General features: G+C 59.9%; 1 protein-coding gene across 1 annotated transcript; it reads right to left on the reverse strand.

The window, feature by feature from the left end:
• Positions 1 to 12,184: 12,184 nt before the first annotated feature.
• LOC121103396 (vegetative cell wall protein gp1-like) lies at positions 12,185 to 19,031 on the reverse strand (the record flags this gene model as incomplete). The annotated part of the gene is given in 2 exon segments (XM_040633191.1): positions 12,185 to 12,627; positions 18,620 to 19,031. Coding segments are annotated over 2 exon segments (675 nt in total), but the record flags the coding sequence as incomplete, so codon positions are not given.
• Positions 19,032 to 20,201: the final 1,170 nt, after the last annotated feature.

The following is a 20,201-nucleotide window of genomic DNA, read 5'->3' on the forward strand; positions in this document are numbered from 1 at the left end:
GGAGGGGAGCTTCCAGTGTGCACACATGACGTCCTCCGGAGCAGAACCGTGGCCTGTGTACAGCACAGATGTCTGAAGTGGGGCCGCCACTCCTGCTCTGGGGACCTCTGGGCGGCTGCCTGGGTGGACAGAGACCCGAGGTGGGCTGCCGCCCCGTGCAGTGACCAGCTTGCTCAACGTACAGGCCCGCTTTCCCTCCCACCCAGGGAAACGGTGGCTCCTTAGCTGACCTCACGGTGGGGCTACGGTACAAGACCGCGATCAGTCCCCATGACAGTATCTGCCACCCCAGCCACGGCTGCCAAGACAAATGGTGCGGATATGCAAGCAAGGGAGAGGCTGAAGACACGGGCCCTCGATACCTGCAAGGCTGTCCGTCTCTGCGCCCACCCCTCTCCATCCTACATCCCCCGCCGTGCTCAGGCTAGTCTCCGGCACGTCCTGAACTGATTCTATCTGAGAATCCCGTGAGTCCCCCAGCCAGTGTGTGCTGAGAGCCGCTACATCCGGCTCAGCGGGGACGGGGTGCTGAATCGGTGTTGCCTAGTGGAGGGATGGGAATGCCCACACACAACCAAAGTGGGGTGCTGGAAGGGCTGAGGCTGGAGCAGACAGAAGGCAGTTCTGCCGGGGTGGGGTCCTCATGCCACGGCAAGGAGGTGGCTAGCCGCTGGAGATGGGACAGAGGATGCTGCTGGGTGTCCAGGGCAGGAGGCAGGAAGGGGGAACAGCGTCCCAAGAGTGGACCCCGTGGACTCACTGGGGAGGAGAATGGGGTGGGGTGGTGGCTGGCCTGGAATGCAGGGCTCCAGCCTTAGCGCTGTCTGCAGTGGGTGGGACGGTGGGCTGCTCCCACTCTGCCCAAGTCTCCAACCTCCTGCACACATCTAGAATGAACCGAGGTGGAGCTGGGCCAGCCGGCTGGGGTGAGCTCCTCGCCGGGGAGAAGTCACGAAGGCAGCCTGCAGCAGGACCGGGGCTGCGCGACCATGCCCTGCACTGCCCTCCCTCCATGCACCCTTCTGGCCCTTTGCACCTGCAGAGCCCTTCCCATAGTCCCCGTGGGGTCTCCCCAGCTGCGCGGGTAGGAACCACAGCAGCTCATACTGCGCTAGGCCTGTGCTGCGGGGACCCTGCCCCTCAGCCCGCCCCCCCAGTCCCTGTGAGGTCTCCCCATTCTCCCGATGGAGAATTTAAGCTCAGGGATGTTGGTGACTTGCCCACACAGCCCCTGGGCAGCTGCTTCCAGAGCCGGCACTCTTGACCACTACATCGCCTTCCCCAAACTCTGAGCCCCTCATTTTGGACAAGGAAGCAGACGGGTGCCGGAGGAAGGTGGGGGGTGGGGCTTGGCCTGGAAGTCTCCGGAGCAATCCACAGTGTGAACTGATGTCAAGAAGCACATGCACCTCTGGCACCATCAATGGTGGCGAGGTTCCAGAAGAAGGGAGGTGGGAACAGGTCTCTGCTTCCAGGTCACCCCGGTGTTCTGCAAATGGGCAGGCAGGGAAGAGACCCACTGACTTCCTCCCAGGGAGGGAGGCAGGATGGTGGCCGACCCGGAATGTCAAGTCAGAAAAGGCGCAGGACCTGACAAGATTAGGCTTCAAGGGGACATAATCTCTCCATTAACATTCTCCAAAGGCAGCCGTGTGTAAACGTTGACCTGATGTGCCGCGTGCTGCTCAGGAACACAGGACCCAAGCCGACAGAAACCACAGGTAGGAGGCTTTTCCCTCAATCTGCAACAGAGACTTCTCCTAACCTGCGGCCTATGCCAGGGCTGGGACCGTGGGATGGGCTGCTGCGATAGGGAGTGAGGTCCCCATCGCTGGGGGTATTCAAGCAGTGTCAGTTACCTGGAAGCAAGGTCTGGTGGAGAATGGAGCACTGATGAGGGAGTTGAAGAACCTCTGAGTTCTCTTTGACTCTGAATTCCCCGCACTTGCTGGCTTCCACACTGTCCCTGGTTACAGCCACACCCTCACCCATGCTCTCCAGGCCACGACGCTGTAGGGGCCGTGGGCTCGCCTCAAGAGGCCCAGCCTCCCTTTTGGCCTCAAACGCACTCCCAGGTGAGGCTCTCGGCAGGCTCTGCTCTGTGGTTCTGGAAGCTGCCATGCTGGGCACATGGCACACAGAGGCACGCCCTCCTCCCCGGACACCACAGGGGTAGCCCTCCTGACACTGTGACCCTGCCTCAGCTTCCCCCTGCCCCCCGATGACACTATCCTGGCATTTTACCTGTTTATCGTGTTTGTTATCAGGGAGGCAGGGGACTTAGCTGGGTTGTGGGGTCCTAGGACACTGCGGGGCACAGAGAGGGCTCACTACACATTTGTTCAACCACCAGGCCGTCTTGGACTGGAGTCTATGTGACGGAATGGAGAGAGGCCAGCGGCCCCTGCTGCTCACTAGCTGTGCAGTGTTGGCCCAGTCACCGAACCTCTCTGAGCCTCAGTTTCTTCATCTACAGTATGGGGTACCACCTATCTCGTGATAGGAGGCTTCCACACAGTAACACGTGGCACAGTCCCTACCCCGCACCGGCGCTGCTCAAGAGCCGGTCTGGAAGGAGTTAATGGCCTCAGCCACCGCCAGGGCGCGGGGGGCCAGTCTGAGCGAAGCCCAGTCGGTCCCTCCGACCCTGCTGCCTCGTTGGCCCAGGGTGCAGGGGCAGGGTCTGGGTGACCGCGGGAAGTCCCTGCGAGCCCAGCCGGCCTTCCCTTCCGGCTACCGCCGTGCGGCGCCGCGTCCCCACGGGTCCCTCCGGCCCGACTCCCCAGGCGCGCCCCGCCAGTGCCGGGGCGCGGGCCGGGTGTGGGTGCCGCGTGGCCTCCCCGCAGGCGCGCAGCGGCGTGGAGCCCCCGGCCGCCCCAAAGACCCACCCTGGCCCGTGCGCTGCCTCCGCTGCCGCCTTGCCAGCTCTGGCCTCGGCGAGCGCCCGGGCGACACGCCCGGGGGCAGCCCGGAGGAGGCGGCCGGCCGGCCTCGGGGGCCAGCTGCTCCAGCCCGCAATGAATGAGCCGGCCCGCGGCCGCGCGCGCCCCCGACCCGGCCCTGCTCCCCGGAGGCCCGGCTTTCCGGAGGCCGCGCTCGGCGGCCCTGGCGGGCACGCAGCTGCGGGTACTCGGGCTGCACTTTGCAAAGTGCCCCGCGGAGCTGGCCCGGGCTCTGCAAACTGCGCTGGGCAGGGCGGAGGCCGGCCTCGAAGCGCCGCGGCCCCCGCCGAGCCCCTGGCGCGCCCTGGCGTTGGCGGCGCGGCGCGTCCCAGGCCGGCAAGCGGGGTCGGGGGGCGCGGGGAGGGTCTCCCGGCCCTGCCTGGGCGCGCCGCCGAAGGCGCCCGGGACGTGGCGGGTCGCGGGCAGCCAGGTGACCCGCCGCGCAAGCCCCGGTCCCTGCGCACTACCCAGGCGCGGCGCCGCCACACTCACCTCCCACTCCGAGGGCCCCGCTCCTTTCGCCGCGCTGGCGGACACGATCGAGCTCCCGGCACGGCGGCGGCGGCCCCGGCGCTCTGGGCGCAGAGGGCAGTCCTCATCCCGACCGCAGGCCGCCCGGGCCGCGCAGACGGGCCGCCCGCCCGCCGGGCACCGAGCCGCCCCGCCGCCGCTGCGCCGCGCTCTGCCCCTGCGGGCGGGGTGGGGAGAGGAGGGGAGCAGCCTCCACCCGCTTCCCAGGTCGGGCCGCGCGCGGGGCCAATCCTCGCGAACACGCTCCCGGCAGCGGCGGCGGCTGGGTGCTCCGGCGGGCCCTCCGCCCAGCCCTGGGCAGCACGCACGGGTCTGCCCCCAGGCACAGCCGGCTTCGGTTACAAACTTCCACCCCCTGCCCCCCAGCTATTTTTAGCACCGCTCTTCCTAGGTGTTTGTTTCATGGGATGCACTCTAGTGATGGGGTCCCTGATGGGAAAGGTATGGAGCCACCAAACCAGGGCTCATGCCCCCTGGCCAGCCCACCCCAAACTGGCAGCGCTCTGCTGCTCCAATGCTCCGCTGGATTCAGCACTATTTTCAGATCTGTGGGCCTAAGTGTATCCATCCATGTGGTTTCCAACAGCTCGTCCATCCCCACCCCCTCCCGGCCTCCCTCTCCAGCCCTTCGAGGTACCAATACATGAAGCATTTTCCCCTTGTGCTTCTGCAGGAAGGATTGGGGGGGGGGGTCACGCCACAACCGTCATCTGGCACCTGCTTGGAGAACTTCCGGAGAGCCTTCCGGTTAGCACCTGGAAGGCAGCCTGGGAGGAGATGCCTGTCTCGAAGGTGGGAGTTGGTGTTCCTTAAATCCTCAGCACCTGTGCTCTGGGTGCCCTGGCCCAGTCTCAGGCCTGTCACAGACTGGCCTGGAGAATTCTGGAACACAGATGGTGGGGAGCTGGAACCATGTGTGCCCTAGAGTGGGAGGGCCCATACATGTCATCTGTGCCTTGGTTTTCTTCACAGATGAGGACATCAAGGTCCAGAGAAGGCAAGGGACCTTCCCAAGGCCACACAGCTCAGGGCACAGGACACTGGCTGGTACCGGGTGTGCCCATGTGGGTCCCTTCAAGGTCAGGGGGCGTCCACTGAGAGCAGCAGTCCTCTCTGCTCTACTTCAGACGACCCCAGGGCACGGACGCACCAAGCCTCTGAGAAGTGAAATTGTGTGTTGGGGGCGGGAGCGGGGCTTCACTTTGTAGAAAGGCGTCCCTTCAGAACTGGACCTTTGAACGATGTCCCCTGAGAGCCTGCAGCATGCTTTCTTTAACTTACCCAAGCTCAAATTTCACACCCCCTTAGGAACACCTTTATCATGTAAAGCAAGGTATAGGTGACACACGGGGCCTTTGGCCCAGTGTCCTGCACACCGGCTTGGAAGGGAGTGAATGGCCTGGCCCCGCCCTGCCCTGCCTGAGGCATTGTGGTCTTATCAGCTGGGGGTGCTCTGAGCTCCACACGCACAATTTATGATAACACACACTGCATATCAGTCAATTTTCCCATGGCCGTTCGTTACCACGTCGGAAGGAGGTTCCAGAAATCCCTGCCGGTGGACTTCAGAAGTTGAACTGAACAAGGGGTAAAGGGACTCAGAGGCCCCCGCCGCCCGTTCCCACTTGGCACACAGAAAGCCCAAGCCTCAGCTCACATTTCCGGGGCATCATTCTGGGCCTCCAGGTCCTGGGATCTCCTTCTCCATGGAAATCGGCACAGGAAGGGGCTAAGAACCCCCCTCAGGTTAATCTGTATTTCAATCAAGTTGGTTTCCTAACGTTTCTAGCGGGGGGGTCCCCTGGCTCAGACGAAGTTCCCAGATGGTATTTATTTCCCTAGCCTTCCACCGGGCCTCTTCTTGTTTCTAAGCAAGTCCAGTTTCAGAACCGTGTGTGTGTGTGTGTGTGTGTGTCCCGCCCTGGGGCACCCGAGCACCCTCGGTGGGAGGGTCGGCAGAGACCTCACTTAGTGCCAAGCCCACGCCCACACTCGGAAGAGCCGCGGGCTCGTCCCACCTGGGCCAGGCCCTGAGCGCATGAACCTGACGGGGCCGTAGGAGATGGGCTGCTGCACTTCCCATCTCATGGGGCATCTCCGAACATGCCTCTCCAACCCCAGGGCCACCGTCCAACAGAGCTGGGGGCTCAGCTCTTCCGCTGGCGACCAGGACAGCCCCCCAGCTCCGGCTCCAAGCTTCTAGGCCCACCTGCTTCGCAGAACCCAGAAATTCTCAGTTGGGGGTGACTGTGCCCCCCAGGGGACATGTGGCAATATCTGAGACATTCTTGGGTGTCCCAACTATGGGGCTGCAGTGGCATCTACCAAGCAGAGACCAGAGAGGCTGTCAGGCCTACAGCGCACAGGACAGCCTCACAACGAAGAATTATCTGGCCTTAAAGGTCAGTAATAGTGAGGGGCAGTGGTCTCCTGCAGGTGGACCCCAGCACTCCCCGGGCCTTGCACAGGCAGCACCTTCTCCTCCTCCCAGTTCCCAAAGCCTGACCATGAGCTTCGTCTGCCTCTTGCAGGAGGAACTGCCCACGGGGAGACACGTGCACGGGGTGCCGTGGAGCTGGCATGGGCGGGCACGGACTTGCTCAGGGGAGTCCCTGCTCCTTTGCTCTGAGAAGTAACAGAGCTGGAAACTGGCGTCTGTGCCGAATCTTCATGCTCCACCAGCACCCCAGCAGGGGTGCTGACCCCACTTGCCCAAAGTCACAGACATCAAGCCCGCTCTCCCTCCCCAGCCAAGCCCCCTTGCCGCCCGGGGCCTGCCACCCACCGCCAGCTGTTCTCAAGGGGGCAGAGGCTCCCTGGGCCCCTGCTCGTGCCGGGAAAGCCAGTCAGCGCTCCTGAGTCATCTCCTTGACTTTTGCCTGATGTCAAAATGAAACCACGTCCTCAAAGCCAGAGCAGGGGTGGGAGGAGTGAGAAGCGTCCGGCAAATTCCAGGGGCATAGTGTCACATGGCTCCTCCAGCTTGACTCTGACAGAGCCTTGGCATCGGATACCCATCTGTCCAGACGGCCTCACACCTTGAAAGCCACGTCCGGCCCCTGCCCTGCGTGTGGGTCCACGGCAGACCTGGGGGACCCCTGAGGCCAACACCCTCGTCCCCGGGAGACCAGGGACCTGGGACCAGGTCTGGGGCTGTGATGCGGCGTGGCGGATGTTTACACCCTCCTGGAGTTTTCGTGGCAAGTCTGACCTGCGATCTTGAGGGCTCCCTCAGGCCCATTAGCCCCATTTGCCAGACTGGGAAACTGAGGCCGGAGGAGGCAGGGAACACATCCTAAGGACCAGGAGTTAGTGCCACAGCCCATTCTGGGCCCTGGATGGTCTGCTCCTGGGCTGGCTGACCCCTCGAGGAGCCCAGGTGGAGGGCGTGGCCGCAAGGGGCTGCGGGGCCCCTGACCCTGGAGGTCATGCTTCAGCCTCACAGAGGCTGCTCCCCGGGTGTCTTGGCTGGTGGATGGGGGTGTGTGGGCCACACTGGGCTGCTCTTCAGCACAGCTGCCCGCAGATAGGGAAGCACATGGGACCCGAGACCTTTCCAGGATCGAGAGACCCGGCCCCTTCAGACCCAGTTGTCCGTGCATCTATCCCCGATGACTGAGAAGTGGGCTCCAGGAGCCCGTCAGGAACACAAGCAATGCTGGCAGAATTCACCAAGTAGCATGACGACTCTGGGCCTGGCCTCTGCCCCCAACTCCCTGCTAGCTGTGTGTCCTTGGGTAAGTCAGCAACCTCTCTGGTTTCTGCCCGCCTGCCCAGGAGCTGGCAGTAGTGCCAGCCACCACTCAGGGAGAATTGAGAGGCCAGGAGGGCAGTGCCGGCCCCCCAGGCATGATGAGGCAGCCCCCGCTTCTTCTGGCAGTGGCTGGGGGTCTCTGGGGGTCTCGGGGAAGCTGGACACAAGAGCAGGGTCCAAGGGAGAAGGAGCAAGTGGCCCCCTGATGCCAGGGCGTGTCCCACAGCAGATGCTGTCTGGCCCTGACACCCCCCTGCACCCTCAGGCCCCCAGCCCCGGGGTCTAGGGCATCAGAAAAAACCCTACGGGCTCTGGAGTGCAGAAAGGAGCAGGCACGTGGAAGTGAGTAAATCTTTACCCACCAAAGGCATAGCATCGGCTTACTGCTCAACTGCCACTTAGCTCCTACGTGGCCACACATGAGACTCTGCGTTTTCAGGGGTCTGCAGCGATGGGGGCAGCAGATAGGAGGGGAGGGAGGGAGGAGGAGGGAGGGAGGGAGGGAGGGAGGGAGGCTGGGTGAGTGGTGGCGGGTGGGGCCAGAGCCCAGCAAACCCTTCCAAGAAGACATTCCAGACTGACGGTGGCGCATGACTCAGGCCCCGCCGATGCTTTCTGTCCCTGTCTTCCTGTCTTCCAAAGGGCCCCATTTGTGAGCAAAAAGGGAGACAGAAGGGCGTCCTTCCTGCGGAGGGTCTCACGCACAGACATAGGCTGCCACCCCCCCCATTCCCTGCACGTGCCACCAACACCTACACGCTTTCCCACGTGTGGGCCAGCCCAGGCCATGGGACCCAAGGGCTGGCAGAGGGTCTGGGCAAGCAGAACTTCCCAGAGCCCACAGCCCACCTCGTCCCCCTTCCCAGGATCAGCTCCTCTGCCTCCAGGAAGCCCTCCCTGGCCTACATACTGGCTCAGGATGCTTGTGTTTCCTGAGCTACTCCCGGCACGGCCAAGGGGCAGCTGGTGGCCCAGGTCCAATCCCCGACTCTGATGGCCAGCCTCAGTCTCCCCCTCTGGCCTGGTAAGTCAGACTTATTCGTGGAAGTGCTTGGACCCCTGGACAGCTGTGCGCCTCCCGGCACTCATCCTGGACTCGGCCTCTTGGGGGCCTTCAATATGGGAATCCTTCTAATGAAAGGAAAACAGAGGCCGTGGGGGCCGGCCTGGCCGCGGGAACCCGAGCCAGCGGCTGGTGGATGAATGGGCCCTTTCATGGGGCGGCTGCAGAGCGAGGGCCTGGGGTGGAGAGATCCGTGCGCGGCCCAAGGAATGGCAGTGCCCGGGGCAGGGAGGAGGAGGAAGGCAGCCTTCAGCTCCTCCCACGCCGGGTCCCGCATGCCCCCGACACCGAGCCTGGCTGCAGGAAAGGAGCCGGCTGTCCTGGTCCAAATGCCACCGTCCTTGTTTTTTTCCTATAATTATGTCTCCGAGGGATAACTGCAAATTTACATTTTGCTCAGCTTGGTCATTTATTCGGAGCCCGTGAGGAAGGCCCTGCTGTCAAAGGCGCATTGATGTGTGTTTTCGCGTTGCTCGGGGTGACTGGCTGAAGCGCGCGGACACAACCGGCCCTTGTAGCAGGCCCGGCTCCGCGAACGGCGTGCCCTCAGCACCTGGGCCTGTGGAAACCCCTCCGCTCCACACGTCGTGAATGACTTCAGTGTGCAGAGCTTTCTTTTTCCGTACCTGGCCACCAAAACTTCCAACATTCTTCTAGAAAAAATGTGGCAAGTTTCCCTGGGATCATTTACTCTCCAGATGACTTATCCATCCCGCTCTGGCCCCAGACTCAAGCCAGCTCTTCTTCCATTTAGCGACATTAAAGAAACATGGCGCCTCCGTCTCGGCCACCTGCTGCACGGGCCCCACGGACGGCGTCACGAGGGACAAGCGCTAGCGATCAGACGTCTGCGAGTCTCTGGTGGGACATTGATAGTCTGATAGCCCTGGGTGTCCGGCCTGCAGAGCCGAGCGGGGGTGGGGGGGCCCATCTGGGCACAGAGCTGGCGCGTCTGGGTCTGGAACCAGCCCATGGAGCCCAGTCCCGCTCCGGACATGGGTAGACGTTCGGGCCACTCTGGGCCTGTGCCCAGGCCGTCCTTGAGGCCCCTGCCCACCCTGCCAGGCACCCCGGCGCGCTGCTGCCTCCCCCCCCGGGGGGGGCCGGAAAGAACACCTCCTCCAGGAGGACACCAGGGCCAGGACAAGAGGGGACGACAATGGGTAGGTTGGCCGACCGCAGGTCTATGTGCGTGTGTGAGAGAATGTGTGCGTGCCGGTGTGTTTCTCAGTGTGAGTGTGTGTGTCCGTGTGGGTGTACATCCGTGTTCACATGTGTGTGACAGTGTATGTGAGAGTGTATGTATGTCTGTGTGCACCCACACGTGAGTGTGTCGGCATGTGCACATGTATGTGGGTGAGCGTGTGTTCACACCTACTCCTTCTGGGGCCCGGGATGTGCGAGCAGAGGCAGGAGCTCCGTCCCGCTCCCCTGCGCCTCGGTGAGTGTGTCAGGGCTGGACACAGGAAACCCCCGTTTGTGGAGCGAATGAAGGAGCAAGAGCTCGGGCTCGGTTGGAGGGAATCCCGTGGGCGATGACGAGGGTGAGGCCACTGTGTCACCGCTGTGTCTCCAGGGTGGGGGCTCCAGCAGCTGCGGGCCCCATGGCCCCTGGCGCTTCAGCAGGTGAAAGCTCCCAGTCCTTGGAACTCGCGAGGTCGGGGGCTTGTTTGAGACGCAGCAAAGCAGAGCCCTGGGTTCACAAGCCCCACGGCCTTGGCGAGGGGCCTTCCCACCCCGTGCCTCAGTTTCCCAATCCCTGTCCCTGGAGGCCCATTGGGTTACTGACGGCCGGCACTGCACACGCAGACTCTAATGGATGCTAGCTCTTAGAACCACCGTCAGTTCATTTCCTGGGTGACTGACTTTCTCCTCCGTGTGTCTGCACACCCCCACGGTGGTCGTGACTTATCCCTCATCAGCACAGTCCCGAGACAGACAAGCTCTGCCCACCGCCAGCATGTGGGCCCATCCTTCCCAGGACCTCCACCAACCGCGTCTCCTGGCTGGGGCCCCACCTCCTGCCTCTGTCCCCTAGCAGGTGCCCGGCACACGGGCAGGTGAGAGCGCAGGGTCCCCACCCTGTAGACGCCTGTCACAGCTGCCAGAGAAGAGCACTTGGTCTCCTGCATTGTCCCTAGCCCTTCCCGTGCATCTGGCCCGCGGTCAGCCAGGGTGCAGGGGCCGCCTGGGGGGTACACACTCCCGTGTGGGGCTAGACGATCTCCTGGACACTTGTTTTGTTGTGTGAAGTTAGCAAGAACGCAGACACGCACCTGCAAAATCTCCGTACTTCACTAAAGGAAACCACACAGGTCTCCTTACGCCCCATCCCCTCCAGGGGCAGCGGCAGGTGGAATGTTGAAGGACGGACTTGGCACTCAGACCCCACCCCAGCCCAGCCCTCAGGGCAGACGGTACCCATCATGCAGGGTGCTCCTACCTCCCAGTCCTGGCACACTCCCAGGTGGCCCTTTGGTAGACGGGAGCCGGCACCTGGTGCCTGGTCACACCTGCGCCGTGGCCGCCACCTGGCCAGGGCGCTGGGAAGGACTGCAACACCGTCCGGCTAACTGGGGGATGCCGAGCTCCCCATCGATGGCTGCGCCCACGGAGCTGGTGCTCTTGTGCACACGGGCTCTGGGTGTCTCGCTGCCGGCTGTTTACTTAAAGCAGACACAATATTCAGGCCTCGCGTACGCAGGCTCCGGAACACCGAGGCACCGCGGCATGGCCCGGCCCGCGCGCAAGGGCTCGTCGCCAGGCCACGGATGCAGCTTCAGAGCCGGGAGCAGCCGAGCCCGGCACCATCACTCACGGTCCTTTGTGTGGGGATTGCAAGCGTGGGTTAGTGTCCGTGAGCACCACGGCGTGGTCTTTCTAGAACACGGACCTTGTCCTGTCACGCTCCGCTCATTGGCCCTCGTGGCTTCCTAGTGCCCACGGGATGACCCGCACCCTCACTTGGAGACTCAAGGCCTTTCCCCACCAGGCCCCGAGCTACCTTCCCGGTCCAGGGCCTTCCCCACCTCCACTCTGGCCTCGCTGAGCTGCTCCACGTCACCCTCAGTGCCCCTCGGGCTCCCATGCCGCACTAACCCTGCACTTGTGTCTCCCTCCTGCCCGCCTTGCCCGCCTAGCGCACTCCTATTCGTCCTCCAAGACGCGCTCAGGAGCCGCCTCCCCCACGAGGCCGTCTTGTAGACCCGGAGGCAGTGGCACAATGTAGCCTGCCATCTCCTGCACCCGTCTCCCGTCTGTGCGGCCGTCTCCTCTCTGGACCTGGAGTGCGGGGTCTTCCCCATTTTCTATGCTGCACACCTCCCCGACCCCATGCGGTGCTTCCTGCACCCGACGCCTAAATCTGACCTTCTGTCCCTCACCACACGTGCCTCTCCTCTTGGACACTTGAGGCCCTTTCTCTTAAGCCTGCTCAAGATGCCCCCGCCTCCAGGGAGAGTTCTGTGCTTAACACTGGTGTGGCCGCACGACACAGTTCTCAGCACCTGAGAATGCGAGGGCCAGAAAGGCTCTTGGGGGGAGTCTAGTCCAGACCTTCTGTTCTACAGATGAAGAAACTGAGGCCCAGGGAGGGACAGACAGCTTGGAACACGACTAGAGTTGGACAAGGTCCCGGGCGGAGCCAAGAAGGCCCTCTGCATGGCCTCCCCCCGACCCCTGGCAGGGGAAGTCCTACCATCTCGTCCTGCTGACGAGTCTGACCACTGCCCCCCTCCATCTTGCTCTGCTCCCTTTTGAGGTGTCTTTGCTTCATTTCCCCCTCAATCCTGTGACACATTCCCCCTGTCACAGGGAGACACCCCACGAGCTGTACACCAGTGAGCCCCCGCATCTCCGGCAATGTGAGACTGCGGGCAGTGGGGGAGGCTGCCCCGTGCCTGCCAGCCGCACAGCTTTGGGCAAATTGCGTTTCTCGTCTGAGCTCCGGTCATTCCTGCGAAAATTGGAGGTGATTTACCGCAACTAACTCACATGGGGGTCACGATGATTCCACACGAGGATGTGTGTAAAGAGCTTAAGAAAGTGACGCAGAGCCAGCGGGCTGCCACCATGTTAGGTGACGAGAGCTGTGGTGACGGTGGTGACGGTGAGGATACCGACAGATGTAAATAAGGATGATGATGGAGATGGTGGTGGTGGTGATGGAGATGGTGGTGGAGACGGAGATGGTGGTGGAGACGGAGATGGTGGTGGTGACGGAGATGGTGGTGGAGATGGAGATGGTGGTGGTGACGGAGATGGTGGTGGAGATGGAGATGGTGGTGGTGATGGAGATGGTGGTGGTGATGGTTAGGATGGTGGTGGTGGTGGTGCTGATGTTGTCATTACTCCCAAATTATTTCCTTCAAAGAATGCTCCTGTTTCCGCCTTCCTTGCTTACGACGGAACTTCACAGGGGCGCTAAGTTCTGGCTGGTGGCAGGTATGCTTCGCAGAGAGCTCAACAGCACCCATGTTCTGAGTGACATTGGCTCCATTGCCCCCGTTGCCTCCTCCCCTCCTGGGCTCTGGCTTCTCCATCTGTGAAATCACGGGATTGAACTGGGTAATACCTACAGGGTTCTTCTGGGGTTAAGGTTTTCTATCAGCTTTTTTATAACAAGTGGTTTTGCAGGAGTCCTCCTCCCTCCTTCAGACATTTGCGTTTTCTTCCTTTGTTTCAACAAAGCCTATCCCCGGTCATGCCTTCGCCCAGACATCTGGCAACGAATCAGCATTTGACTGTGCAGAGACACACACACAAGGCTACTTCTCTGTGCACGGCACACACGCCCAGCACACTCCTGACATCCCACTGTGTGCACACCGACGCCTCCAAGAACCCTATGCCGAGCAGAGCTAGTGCGTCGACTTCAACTAGAGTAAGCAGCCCAACTCCAGGGTGGGTGCTGGGCAGCGGGCTGGGCTCACTCAGAGGTCAACCACCTAGAAGAGCAGGAACCAGGAGCGCCAAATCCCACAAGCCAAGCCGGCTCCAAGGGGACGGCGAATCCACGGCACGGCTTCCCAACACGGAATGAGAAGACGTGGATCTGCATTTGGCCTCCAGCAGCATGCCCGGGGCCTGAGCCGCCACCCGACCCCTGGAGCTGAGGCTTCCACACCCAGCACGTGGGGATGGCCGGTCCTGCCTGGCCTCTCTCATAGGGTTATCAGGAGGGGCATGATCCTGGGTGTGTGCCACGCCCTTTGAGCGGCCAAGTCCTCTGTGTGAGGCTGATGGCACACGCGTGTGCCTGTGTGTGGATTTTAGGGCATATCAGCATCTCTCATCCTGGACACTGTGCCTCGGGCGAGTGTTGGGGTGAGGGCCGGGAGCCTGGTGTGGCTTCCCCCAAGGGAAGGTTGTCTCGCCCCGGCCTGTCTTTGTGTGGCTGAGGCCCTGAGTACGCTGGTCCTCTGAAGGGCTGCGTCGCTGGAATGAGCAGACGGTCTGAGCGCCTGAGAACATGCAGAGTCACAGGGGTCACAGGGCCTCCCAGGGTAGGACACAGGGGACATTACGCTGACCTGGCTCCAGCCCCAAGTGATGGCCTTTTTTTTTTTTTTTTTTTTTTTTTTTTTGAAGCAGGGAGTAGATATTTGGATGGCACAGACACCCATGACTGGAGTGGCCCCAGGAGCTGGGGACAAGCACGCAGCTTCTTGGCGGGGCTGGTCTGCACCTGGGAGGCCACACAGACAGGCCTTGGGTGCTGAGTGCCCTGCGGACCAGCTCGCGGAGTGGACGCGTCTCCCGCTGTGGTTGCAGGTCATCGGATTTGGAAGGGTGTGAACTCCCAGGGGGCTGAGGTCAGGGGAGGGGCTGGATCTGCAGCACCTTGACCCTTGGCTCTGAGTCTTCTTAGCTGTGTGACCCTGGGTGAGCCACTCCATCTCCAGAGTAAAAGGAACGAGCAGGGAACAGGAGGCCTTGGGGTCCCAGGGGGTCCTGTGGAACCAACAATCAAGCCTTGGTGACCTGGGGCACCCTTTGAACTCCCTGGACCTGGTTTCCTCTTCTGGGTGACCTCAGGGCGGCTGTTCTTACCTCTCAAGGAGGACTGAGGACATGTTGGACAAGGCAGGGGAGGGCTAGGCCCAGAGCCTGTGGCTCTGCAGAGAACTGAGGACACTGTTCCCGGTGCTGGGACATAGTCAAGAAGGGGGAGAGGTCATCCCAATCCTCACATGCTGTTCTCCCCAGTGTCCAGTCCCTTCTCTCCTGGAGGTGGGGTGGAGACCCGGGAGGGGTGGTCCCTGGGGGCCTCAGCCTGTGGTCACCCGAGAGCTGGGGTCTCGTGTCTCCTCTCTGAGCCCCTCCCAGACCCAATAGCCTGGCACAGAGCTGCTCCCACGAGATCTGTCATCTCTTGCTGCTCACCAGGAGACAGGTGCCCTGTCATGGGTTGAGTCGCATCCCCATAAGACACGGTCGAGCCTAACGCCCCATAACTGTGGCCTCCAAATAAGGCCACATCCTTATTTGGAAATAGGGTCTTTGCAGATGTGATCAGGTTAAACGAGGTCACACTGGACTAGGACAGGCCCTGATTTGGTGACCGGGGTCCTTCCAGAAGAGGGCTTAGGATGAAGACTCAGAGGAAAAGGCCATGTGACGTGGAGGCAGAGACTGGAGCCCAGATTGGGACCCCCAGAGGCTGGGGGAGGAGGAAGGACCCACCCCAGAGGCTTCGGAGGGAGCGCGACCCTGTGACACCTTAATTTTGGGATTCTGGCCTCCAGATCGGGAGAGAATACAGTTCTGTTCTTCCTGACCCACCCAATCTGTGGTCCTTAGTTCCGGGAGGCTGAGGAGCCCAGGGGTGAGAATGGGGAGATGATGGCAGCGGCGCCCATCGAGATGAGACGTCTTAGGACATGAGGATACGCTCCCCTCAGCAAATCGTCAAGGACGCTCACGGCTGGCCAGGCTGTGGGACATGGAGAACTCACACCCTGCTATTTTCTGGAACGGTCTTCCATTTCGTGAATTTGTCCTGAGGAACAGGGTGAGGCGGCATCCCCACTGCGCTTGGCGGTATCAAAGGTGGGAGCGGTGTGCGTGAACGCCCCCAGGATGAGCGGTTTCGCTGGATGTGCGGGAGCTGCGAGCACCAGGGGAGGCCCGCCGCCACCGTCCCAGGAGCCCACGCCTCATGTGTGAAGGGTAAGAGAGGTTACGAGACACATCGGTTCCAACATGATGAAATAAGAAGTGCACACTCCTGGGGCGAGGTGCCTGCCGGACAGCCAGCAGCGGGGTCTCTGGGCCCTTAAATCGAGGGTAATTTTGGACTTTCCCTGTTTGGGTTTTGCCGTAGTTTCCAACCTTGCATGAAGAACAAGTACTACTTCTGGAACAGGGAAACAATGCAATTATGAGCAGTGACTTTAGCCCTGACACTGAAAGCCACTGCTGCCCAGGCCAGCCGGCACCTGGGGAGGCGGGGAGGAGGGGTCCTGGGACAGGACGGAGCAGGCGGCGTGGCAGCCGGTGTGGTTTCCGTGGGCATGGTGGGAGCCGGCTGTTGGACTGGGCCTGAGCCTCCGGAAGCTGGGGCTGAGGCTCGGACAGCCGCTCCTGAGGCTGAGCTTCCCTGGGCCTCCCACGTCTTGTGTCTGCCCAGCCCCAGGAGAGCTGCTCTGTCATCTGAGACGGGGCGGTGGGACAGCGTCACCCTGAGGAATTGTCGCGAGCTGTGACATTAGCTTTCCACGACCAGACGCGGGACTGGGCTCAGAGGGGCCAAGGGAATGGTGCAAGGTCACACAGCGATGGGCAGGGACTGTCAGTAAACCCTGCCATGTCCGATTTCCATTCCCATGGTCTTCCCGCACGGCTCGCTGCCTCTCGCGGCCCCCGGCCTGCTGGGCAGCCCCCACTGGAGCCCCGGGGCCAGCACCATGCTGATTGGAACCACCCGAACAGACTCAGTTCAGCCTACCCGCCAAAGAACATGGAGGAGCCCAGGGAAGAAACACAGGCCTTGGTCCAAAAGGGATGGGTTTGCATGTCATTTGTTTGTCCCTTGCATGCCAGGCAGGGACGTGATCCCTTGGTGCGTGGGGGCAGGGCATGGCCAGGTGGGTGGGCTCTGGTGTGATTCAGGCAGGGAAGGACCCTTGAGGTCAGCTGATGTGTGTGTGGGACACATGTCGTAGGCTGTGTGTGTGCTCCTGGCTCCTTGCCACCGGCCTGGAGCTGGCACTTCCTCTCGGTGGAAGTGCCACCAAGGCTCGGGAGGCTGGGTGACTTGTCTGTGGGCACCCTGCAGGAGGTGGCCCTTGCTTCAGGAGAGACACCTGTGCTGTGCATCTGACCTGCCTGGGGGAAGGGCTCATTCCCAGGTGGGGGCTGGATGTCAGCCTGAAGCCGGGCTACCCCTACCGTCCCCTGGGGAGGAGAATGGCAATGACTAGCCCTCAGATTCCAGAAGGAATGCAAAGGCCATGCTCTCCCCTGGTCTCACTCTCCAGGCCATGTGCTCCCCTGGTCTCACTCTCCAGGCCATGCGCTCCCCTGGTCTCACTCTCCAGGCCATGCGCTCCCCTGGTCTCACTCTCCAGGCCATGCTCTCCCCTGGTCTCACTCTCCAGGCCATGCGCTCCCCCGGTCTCACTCTCCAGGCCATGCGCTCCCCTGGTCTCACTCTCCAGGCCATGCGCTCCCCTGGTCTCACTCTCCAGGCCATGCTCTCCCCTGGTCTCACTCTCCAGGCCATGCGCTCCCCTGGTCTCACTCTCCAGGCCATGTGCTCCCCTGGTCTCACTCTCCAGGCCATGTGCTCCCCTGGTCTCACTCTCCAGGCCATGTACTCCCCTGGCTGCCCCCCACCAACGCTGAGCTCTGTCCTCAGAGAAGGGGAGCCCAGAGGGCATCAGAAGGCCTGCAGAGAGAAACAACAGAGCCGCCCTGCCTTCTGTGTGAGGTGGGGGCAGGGGCCGTGTCCAGTCTCCAGAACAGCTCTCTGCAGCCTCCCACGCGGGGTCTCTGGTATCCTGCTCACACCCCTCTCCTTGGTTCCGTCAAGGCTGTGAGTGGCTCTGTCCAGAAAGGCCCAGGACCTCGATGCCGAATCCCCTTCCCGGGGCAGAGGCAGGGCGAGCAGAGCAGGCCTGTTTTTGTTTGATATAAGTGCTGGATTGTTCTCTCTGCCCTCCTTGGCTATTATGCGGAAGCAAGTCCTAAAATAATATTGCATTTCCTCTCTCGTAATTTGGAGCGCGGATGCTCAGCCGGAATCGAGCTGGATGGGGGTGCTTTCATGTGCGGGCACTGGGGACTTGCGCTCACCACGGTCCCCAAGTCCGCCAGTGTGGGGGCTGCTCTGGGAGAGGGCTGCTTTTGTTCTTAATAAGGAAGTCTTTGGGAAAGCTGGTTTCTTCATCGAATTGTTCAGCATTCTGGATGGAGCCCTGAGCCCCGGACCCCAGAGACCAGAGCCAGTGATTGGCTGGTGATCAAGTGTGATTCTGGCTCATGAAGGTGCCCCTGGGAGATGGCGGTGCCTGGCGCATAGTGGGTGGTCAGGACACACTCAGGACAGATTCCAGCACAAAGAGCACTCACACAGCACTCTCTTCGCTGGCCACAGGTCGCCTGCTTTGACTCTAAATGCCTTTTCAGCTTTATCAGAGCGGCTGGGGTGCATGCTTCCTCTGAAGTCCTCAAAGCCCTTCTGTATTTGCTATCTTGGCAGGTGTTCCAGTGCCTTGAGCACTGGGGCGGGGCAGAGGCCATTCTTCATGGGCTTCCTGGTGGAGATGAAACATAGGCTTCCATGCCCCTCGGACCCTGTTCAAATCCCAGCTCCACCTCTACTTCTGGGACCTTGGGCTGGGCTTCTCCTGTGACTTGATTTCCTCACCTATAAAATGGACTCAAAATGCTACCTGTCATGAGGAGTGAGACGAGATAGCATAGGTCCCAACATCTCACTGCACGATGCTACTAGTATTCAAATGAAGAACACGGTACGTAGCTGGAGTTTAATATGCTAATTTCTTTCATTTACTCCACAGACATTTGCTGAGCGCTCCCTGTACATTAGGCCCTACAGTAGGCACCAAGGGCACACAAAGAAGAAATGGATCTTGTCCTCAAGTGAATCAAGATGATGGAGGTGATGGTGGTGGTGATGGTGGTGATGATGGTGGTGATGATGGTGATGATGATGGTGATGATGGTGATCATGACAACGATGGTGGTGGTGATGATGATGGTGATGATGATGATGAAGATCATGATGATGATGGTGATCATGACAACGATGGTGGTGGTGATGATGGTGATGGTGATGATGGTGATGATGGTGGTGATGATGGTGTGATGGTGGTGATGGTGGTGATGGTGATGGTGATGATGGTGGTGATGATGGTGATGGTGATGATGGTGGTAATGATGGTGGTGATGGTGGTGATGGTGGTGATGGTGATGGTGATGATGGTGGTGATGATGGTGATGGTGATGATGATGATGGTGATGATGGTGGTGATGATGGTAATGGTGATGATGATGATGGTGATGATGATGGTAATGGTGATGATGGTGATGATGATGGTGATGGTGATGGTGATGATGGTGGTGATGATGGTGGTGACGGTGGTGATGATGGTGATGGTGATGATGGTGGTGATGATGATGGTGATGGTGATGATGGTGATGATGGTGATGGTGATGATGATGGTGGTGATGGTGATGATGGTGATGATGATGATGGTGATGGTGATGATGGTGATGGTGATGATGGTGATGATGATGATGGTGATGATGATGATGGTGATGATGATGATGGTGATGATGATGATGGTGATGATGATGATGGTGATGATGATGGTGGTGATGATGATGATGGTGATGATGATGATGGTGATGATGATGATGGTGATGATGATGATGGTGATGATGATGATGGTGATGATGATGATGGTGATGATGATGATGGTGATGATGATGATGGTGATGATGATGATGGTGATGATGATGATGGTGATGATGATGATGGTGATGATGATGATGGTGATGATGATGATGGTGATGATGATGATGGTGATGATGATGATGGTGATGATGATGATGGTGATGATGATGATGGTGATGATGATGATGGTGATGATGATGATGGTGATGATGATGATGGTGATGATGATGATGGTGATGATGATGGTGGTGATGATGATGATGGTGATGATGATGATGGTGATGATGATGATGGTGATGATGATGATGGTGATGATGATGATGGTGATGATGATGATGGTGATGATGATGATGGTGATGATGATGATGGTGATGATGATGATGGTGATGATGATGATGGTGATGATGATGATGGTGATGATGATGATGGTGATGATGATGATGGTGATGATGATGATGGTGATGATGATGATGGTGATGATGATGATGGTGATGATGATGATGGTGATGATGATGATGGTGATGATGATGATGGTGATGATGATGATGGTGATGATGATGATGGTGATGGTGATGATGGTGATGGTGATGATTGTGGTGATGATGATGGTGATGATGGTGATGGTGGTGATGGTGGTGATGGTGGTGATGATGGTGATGATGATGGTGATGGTGATGATGGTGATGATGGTGATGATGGTGGTGATGGTGGTGATGGTGATGATGGTGATGGTGATGATGGTGGTTGTGATGATGGTGATGGTGATGGTGATCTTGGTGATGGTGATGATTGTGGTGATGATGATGGTGATGGTAGGGGAGTGGGTAGAGAGGGGCAGAAGCCTGGTTGAATTGGATTTAACTGAGAACAGGTAAAGAAGTGGAATTAATGATGGTGATGATGGTGATGATGGTGGTGATGGTGATGGTGATTATGGTGGCGATGGTGATGATGGTGATGGTGATGATGATGATGATGGTGATGATT

The sequence above is a fragment of the Ursus maritimus genome, unplaced genomic scaffold, assembly GCF_017311325.1.
Source record: "Ursus maritimus isolate PB19 unplaced genomic scaffold, ASM1731132v1 scaffold_19, whole genome shotgun sequence".
NCBI lineage: Eukaryota > Metazoa > Chordata > Mammalia > Carnivora > Ursidae > Ursus > Ursus maritimus.